At 43.3% G+C, this 8,448-nt stretch overlaps 1 protein-coding gene across 2 annotated transcripts in view; it reads left to right on the top strand.

Annotated features, from left to right (window-relative positions):
• The window catches only part of znf423 (zinc finger protein 423), a gene marked incomplete at its 3' end in the record, with an annotated part of 73,948 nt that overhangs the window by 24,747 nt on the left and 40,753 nt on the right, over positions 1–8,448 (top strand). For both annotated transcript variants that reach the window (XM_080027511.1, XM_080027510.1), the window contains exon 3: positions 4,630–4,827. In XM_080027511.1, coding sequence (XP_079883637.1) covers positions 4,630–4,827 — 198 coding nt within the window. The remainder of the gene's footprint in view (positions 1–4,629; positions 4,828–8,448) is intronic.

Below are 8,448 nucleotides of genomic sequence, written 5' to 3'. Positions count from 1 at the left end.
CCAAAGAATATTGCTTATTACTTTTCCTCTAGAGACACACGGTGTAAAAACATCTTCTCTCCACTTCCTTGCCTAATGTTGTGTGCTGTCTTACACCGGTGCCTGCATATAAAACACATTTCTTAACAGGGTCTGTAATATATAGTAGGACTTGTTCTTCAATGTCATGTGGACCAATACTTTGTCCATGAATGCATGATGGTTATGACAAAGAATGTAGTTAGTAATGATTTATAAGCGATCAATCAATGGGCTGTTTGCTGTGATCCATCTTTTTAATCCATTGAGGAAATGTGCAAGTGATTTACATTTTTGTGGCGACTACACACATGCTATGTAACAGCTGTGGATGCAGGGCAGTGAATTGTCCTCTCTATTGCTATTTTAAAATGCACACACACACACACACACACACACACACACACACACACACCACACACACACACACACACACACACACACACACACACACACACACACACACACACTCTCTTACACACAACCCTTTGAACCAGACACTGACATGACATCCACATTGACATTTCTACACAATCTCTGAATGACACTGCAGACAGGGTAGTGGACACGTCAAAGAGTCTCAATTTAGTTTTGTCTTTGTGCTGTTTTTTTATTTATTTTTTTTACCTGCAGACCCAAACAATGCTTTTAAATCTGCTGCTTCTCTACCAGTCAGTTCATTTGCTTTAATTGCATTCACTGTGCATCCCAGGTGTGCAACAGCCCCTCATTACATGGCTAGAAGTAATATCAGCAAGGCTCTGTGACTCAAGGACAGATAAAAAAAAAACTGCACTCTTCTGTATCATATGCGTTTAGGATACAATTATGAATGCCGTTGCTGTTGTTTTCATTTAGCAGTTTTCTTTTGGATTTTACAAATCTTTTGTAGTCTTACTGCAGTATGTGATATTTACTTGTTGTGCGTCTCTATGGATGATGTAAGAATATAACAGGGTGTCTTGGGTCGGGATTGGAGGATTGTGTGTGTGTGTGTGTGTGTGTAGGGGAGAGAGAGAATGTGAAATTATTCTTGGCATAGGGACAGTCTGTGACTCAGAGATAATGGTCCTCTGTAGAGCGTATGTGTGACTATGTCTATGGGTGACTAAAGCTATAGGCTATCCTGCTGATGTGTGTCTGTCGGTGTGTTTTTGTGTGTACAAGAGAGAGACGGTGAGGGGATGGTGCACACAGGCTATTTGCCAGCGACCATAGTACTATTCAATCAATAACACACACACACACACACACACACACACACACACACACACACACACACACACACACACACACACACACACACACACACACACACACACTTACACACGACCCTGCTCACCCTGCTTACCCATGGGAGTTGCCTGCTTTCATTAAGTCGGCTTGCTTTTTCTTTCTGGTCTGGTCAGGGTGGGGTGGTTGGTGTAGAAAAAGAGAAAGAAAGGAGATGTGAGTGAGTTTTGTGAAAAATTGGAGAAACACAAGTTGAGAAAAATAGTAATAATTTGTATCAGAGACCTTCACAAGACTAGAATAGTGATATTACTGACCTCAGTGGATCATTTTGGACAAGCTTCCTTTTTCCTGTTCACATCTTGAGACGGGCTATTGCAGGTCTAATACCTTCAACATCATATTCAGATATCACAACAATAACTTTCAAGATATATTGCCATAATGATTCTTTAGCACAGCCCTGCAAATAGAACCAACCAATTGGTGCAAATACCGTTTGGTGACTTAGTGACTCATGCTGAAAAATGTGCTAAAAACACAATGGGAGCGCACACAGATGAACTGCCAGACATAGTTGCCTAGCTAGGAGGTCCGTTGCCACAGTCTGAGAATGGTAATGATGTCTGAAGGGAGGTGTGTGGGTCGGCAGGGGGTAAGGTGTACAGTACAGAACCATGTGTAAACAGAAACACCAGCAGCTGTGTTAGCCTCTCTCATCCCTTTATCTTGTGGGCTGAAAATGTAATAAAAGGACAAGTAGACAAGAGAAAAAAAAACAAGTATACTCAGAGAAAATAAGTGAGATGAGGACGGAGGGATGCAAGATGAAGAGGTTTCATCTGGCTCCTCCCTCTGTTGCTATGACAGCAGGTTGTGTTGGCATGCGCTGGAGTTGGCACTGCCCTCACCTCTGGCATCAGGGCACCCTGGGGGAGTGTGGATGTGTGTGTGCACCTTGTGTGTATGCGTATGCTTTCATTTGAGAGGCACGCAGGAGATGCTGCACTGAAAAATATTCCAAAAACATACCAATTTATACAGAACATTTTTGGTTTCCAAATGTATTTTTACCTCACATAAGAGAGATTTGCGTTTTTTTTAAGAGGCCCACATTACAAAATAGTAATACCTTTACAAAAAGTGGATTTTACATTCCATTGAGAAAACCCCCAGCATTTCACTGATTTCAGACACAATATGAGAAGAGTAAATGTTATACGAATGACCTGTCTGTATTTGTGCAAACAAAAGAGATGAGATAGCTAGGAAAAGTAGTGAGTAAAGTATTTAAACGTTTCTCGAGTCCTAAAATTGACTTTAGTTATTAGAATAACAGTCATAAAACATAACTGCTTGTGTTTGCATTCCAGCATGCACACATTTATGCATGTTTGTACGTGTGTGTGCTTATTTAATGATCAGTTAGTGTGCCTCTGGTGCTTGCACTTCTGTATGTGTTTTTGCGTATATTGCCATGTGTGAAGGTGAGCTTGCACATGTGTGTGTGTGTGTGTGTGTGTGTGTGTGTGTGTGTGTGTGTGTGTGTGTGTGCGTGTGTTTGGTCAGCCAAGGGGCCACTGTCTCTCCCTCGTCCAGACGGTGCTCTCACCACTGGACAGATGGCCAGCACCCTCCCTCTCTTCTTCACCATCCCTTCGTCTATCCCTCCATTACTGTCTTCCTCTCCCCGAATGCCCCATCACCTCAATCCCTCGTTCCCCACCTCCCAGCATCCCTCTGCCCCTGTCTCCCATCTCACAACGCTCCAATAATAAATCAGATTGGGATGGAACCTGTGCACTGCCTCACTCTAATTAGTCTCACTTTCACACATTAAAGCTGGGATGGAGGATTTGGGGAGAAAATGGCAGTTGGGATAGAGATTCGAATCCAAATACCTCAACCGCTCCACTTGTTCTCTTTGGTCCCTCCCCTATGGTCCCTCCCTGACACACTCTACACCAACAAAGTCGTGCCAAAGTGAATGGACAGTCCCAACAGCCAATAAGAACAGAGAATCGGAGCCTCGCTCTGAAATGTCAGCTCATGTTAGCTTTGACCAATCAGAAATCACATACCCCAGCTTTAACACACTTTCTCTCTTACACTCGTCGACTAAGCTATCCTACTGATTTTCTATTGTACCTGCTCAGATATCCTGATGCTGGGGGGACCGGCCTGTTTTAGTGTCAGACTGCTCCTTATAACAAAATGAAATGAATTAAAAATAGGTAAGACAATTATTATACTAATCATAATAGAGAAAGGTCACTTACACACATCAAATGATGTTGGAAGCTCTTAATGGACACAACCTAATTAAGAGTTTTATCCTTTTTGACCCACTCACTAAAGAGAGTCAATTTTCCATTAAAAAGTAACAGAAGTTATTGATTCTCTGTAATGGCCTGCACTTCACATGTAGTAACAAGACATTGAACTTCTACCTGAACCAATACACGTGTTCATTAGCTGCACTTAATCCATCCAAACAGAAAGCTCTGCAAGTCAGTCCTCAAATTCACATCTTCCTCTTCTCTCTTTTTCCAGTTATTGTTGGACAGTTGTTGCGTTCTAAGTCAACAGAGTGGAAGTATAGTTATACTGGAGGTTGTAATTATACGTTTGGTTGTATCATATTGTGTTTATTTCTTTGTAGAATATACAAACGTGGCATTTGTTGCTCCTCAAATGCTATTCTGAATGGGTTTTGTTGGTTGGTCTAGTAGATTTAGAATGATGTGTTTGTATTAAGTTATTCTCGGAACATTGCATTGCTGCGAGGTTAAATCATTTGAGAAAGAAGGCAGCAGCGCTCTGTAGAAAAGCAGAGGGCACAGAGCAAAAAATGTGTAAGCCATTTCCTTCACTGCATCAATAGGAATTACAGTTCAATCTCCTCTCCGGGCCAGTGTCTTCAGTGTCAGGCCTATTGGATCCTCAGCGTTTATAATGTGATAATAAGGTGTGAAAATGGAGACACAAAGGAGCAGTGAGGATTGGGCCCACACGGCCTTCCACTGGTCCCCTCTCACACTCTGCTACCAGGACACACACACACACACACACACTCACACGCTGGTGGAGCGATGTCCCACACACACTCAGTACAATTTAGTCAAATGGCACACATAATTGTTAGAAACAGAGCTAGAAAATAAGCCAAAAATAATCCGAATTGTGCAGGAAAATAATAAACCGAATCTAGAAAATATAGAAAGCAAAAAATGGGTTGTATAAGAGCGGGGACAAGGTGGAGGAAAAATGGAATTGCCAATAATGTTGTATCCGGGGGTTTGCTGTAGCAATGTGAAAAAAAAGCATGTGTATGTAGATTTTGAACTCATGGGTATATGTTGTGTCTCTCTTCCACAGAGGTGCAAGCGTCGGAGCGAGAGGCAGAGCTGAAAGAGAGACAGGGGCTGGGCGGAGGAGAGGACGGAGAACAAGAGGAGCCCGACGACCATGACGACGACCTGGACGACGACTCCATCTTCACCTGTGACAACTGTCAACACGACTTTGACTGTCTGGCTGAGCTCACCGAACACAGAACCAACCACTGCCCAGCCGGTAAGAGGCTATATGTGGGGCTGGCATGGTAGTTGTGTATTCTGATTGACAGCAAACGCTTTCATCACCGTTTACCTTTTTCACAAACACAGGGTGGTACGGAGTGAACTGAAGGGTTAACTGCAATGGTTACATGGTGACATGATATGTCAAAGAGACGCCGTGCTCTTTTAGCGCTGTGCTCGTGTATCCTGTATACCTCATTTGATAACGCGCTTGAATAGCAACTGAAAGGTGTTAGTGGTGGTGGATAATGTCATTCTGATTATAGAAATAGATTAAAATGTAGTGTTACGTGCATATAGTGGAATAAATACACCTGTTAGACACAGCTGAAGCACCAGCCTCACGGTGCTGGTGCAGACAGCTGCATAGATTCAAAATAGAGCGTGAGACAGACAACACAAACACCCGTCTGAAAGACATTTCGGTGTAGACGGGTTAAGGTGCAGCTGTCACGTTGAAGCTGCATCATGCCTAATCACCTCTCATTGGTTCCATGGGTGACTCAGAACCAGCCCTGTTTCTGGATACCTATAGCTATTGGATTCAGTTGTACCCATGTGTCCCACAAGGACACACACACACACACACACACACGCACACGCATACGCACACGCACACGCACACACACGCACACGCACACAAAAGCTGTTATTCGTACTGGTGTAATTAATGGTGGGGCTGAAAGGAACACAACGGGGGCATCTGGTTCCTACAGATTAATCCAAACACTCGCTTAACAGGCCAACACATGCACAAGCGCGCACACTTTCTTGCTTCTGCAAGGCGGACTGCCTTTTAGCATGTGAGAGACTGTGTGTGTGTGTGTGTGTGTGTGTTTACTTTTGATAGGGGCTGAAGAAATGGAGAGAAGGGGGATGGAGGACTTTGTTTGAACTGGTAAAGATAGTGTTTCCAGGGACCCCCTGCCTCAGCAACCTCTCGTTCACCCGCTGGCTTGACATCCAATCCCGCCAGAGTCATTGGTCTTAGGTCTCATATACAGCCTCAGAGAGATGCTTGGAGATGCAATAATACAGAAATGGTGTTTTGTTTGCCTTTATTAGATAGTGTGCAGTGCAGAGCAATGGAATATACTGTATGTAAAGAAATAGAGAGGTCCCTGACCTTTACAGCACAATCATCAACATCTTTTGATGATTGATTTTACAGGATTTGGGGAACACACGTCAATCATCTAAAAGCAAACCAAAGAAATACTACAGAACTGCACTGAAAAGAGAACTCTGACACTCAATATGAATGTCTTTTACTTTCAGATCCAAAGCCTTAGACTTGTTCAAACGTAGGCTTTGTTAGCCCCATCCACTGTGTCCTAGGGTCTGTTTCATTGTAAAGTAACACAATAGTAAGCTACATCTGTCATCTAGCTTCCTTTTCTTTAGTGAGGAAAACGATTAAATATTTTTTATTTTCCTTGTCTTTCAAACCTCCCCCCCACCCACACACACACACACACACACACACACACACACACACGAAACACGCTCAGTCGCACTCACAATCTCACACAGAGAATCACACGGCTAAAAGCACAGGGCTGCTGTCAGGGCGCGGGATGTGGCCTGTGATTTCAGCACGTAGTCTGGGGACGGCTACATGTTGCTGAGTGAGGAAGCAGAGGGCGGGGGGGGGGGGGGGGGGGGGGGGGGGGGGAAAGGCAGAGAAGAAAGAAATGAAATGAAATGATAAAACATGTTTGTCCCAAGAGAAAGAGTGGTCGAGATTGCAAAAATAATCCCCCAGCTCGGTGGGACGTCTGTGTGTGTGTGTGTGTGTGTGTGTGTGTGTGTACTGTGATTTCTGTACGTGCATGTATCAGTGTTGTCTGGTAATGCATTTGTATGGAGGAGAGAGGGAATGTGTGTATGAAGTCAGTGTTGGGACCACAGCTTTCTGGTTATTATTGAGGAGAAGGCTAAATTAAAACACATGGACTAAAGAATCCTTTTAAGTTCTGTAGTATAGGAACCCCTGGGAGCCAGTTTAGTAGGAGGGCATGGAGCGCACTCACACACACAAACACATAAAGCACTCAGACAACTGGGGATAAGCACATGCCACTGGATCTGCACAATAGAGTCAATGTGTTGACGCAGTTGGTAGTTAGATGGTGTGTGTGTTTGTCCCTGAGCAGACACCAAAAAAGTCAGACATCAGCCATCTTTGTTGAGGATGACAGGGGCCATCTTGCCAGAAGTAGCTAGCTATGATATGACTAAAACAGTTTTGGGTAACGTTTTCGTGCAGTTTTATGGGGAGGTGTAGTAGATTTGCAGCAATAATTAAACACTTGAAAAAATACAATTAAGAACATGACGGACTTTATTTACTTTGATACACATGTCTAGTCATAACCTTAGAAAGACAAAAGATATTATTTATAATTGCAGGAAATTTAATGAAATCAATTTTCATTTCATACAGCCTGCTCAAATACTGAATTACTACAGTATGAAACGTTGAACATGTTCAGTTTTAAGTGCCTATCTGGTAAAGCTTCCTGTAGGCATGTCCACTGTAATGGTCGTTTGTTTAATAGTATCTGGTGTACTGTACTGTATCTGCTGGTCCCAGATGCAGGCTTGAGAGCCATGTTAGTTAGCACTGAACTCTCAGCAGAAAGTGCGCTGGAATCTGTAATGCTAACTATACTGTTGTAGCAAATGGGTCCCAAGTTAGCAGCTAGCTGCGGCTATAACATTCAATGGGTCCCAGGTGCGAGAGTGAAGCATCAAGTAATTCAGTGCCACTCTAGCAGAAGGCCTATAAAGAGGCACCATTAATTTGAGTGGAAATTGGACAAACACACACGCACACGGTAGTGGCTCAGATCAATGGCACATGAATGTGTGTGCACCCACTGAAACACGTCGCACATACCGTGTGCGACGTGTTTGAGTTAACCAGACGCCACACATCTGGTTAATGAAATGCCACATTAATGTGCATGAGCCTGACTGCTCAGCTGGTTATGTGTGTGTGTGTGTGTGTGTGTGTGTGTGTGTGTGTGTGTGTGTGATAGAGATGTTGTGCCTCCATTACAATATACAATTGTTATTCCGATCTGCTGTAGCTTAAAGCCGTGTTTGCTTTTAAATTGTGGATACTCTGTGTGTGTTTTTGGTTGAGTATACACACATCCCGCATGTGTGTGTAGACTGATTTAACTGACAAGTAGTTCAGTAATTATATAGCTGTAGTGAAGTAGCTAGCGCACAATGACACAAATGAGACTTGGTATTATTACTACTAATGGGATAGGATCTCATGCCATGTAATGCACCTCAGTACTTCTCAGAAGAACAAAGCTGCAATATCCATTGTTTTCATTGTGGTGCTGCCTGATATTCTGTACTACTCCACATGGTTTTGAACCTCTTGAGCAAACTTGCTGAAGGATAGTGTTTAATATTTTTACGTGTGTGATGTTGTGCTTTTAGTACATGTGGGCCTACATCCTGTGTGTGTACAGCACAGTGCGAGAGAGAAGGAGAGACACAGTGAGAGAGAGAAGGAGAGACACAGTGAGAGAGAAGGAGAGACACAGTGAGAGAGAGAAGGAGAGACACAGTGAGAGAGAGAAGGAGAGACACA

This window comes from Ammodytes marinus, assembly GCF_949987685.1.
Source record: "Ammodytes marinus genome assembly, chromosome: 5".
In the NCBI taxonomy this organism is placed as follows: domain Eukaryota; kingdom Metazoa; phylum Chordata; class Actinopteri; order Uranoscopiformes; family Ammodytidae; genus Ammodytes; species Ammodytes marinus.
Note: the sequence above shows the minus strand (reverse complement) of the source record. Positions and strands in the feature narration are given on the sequence as shown.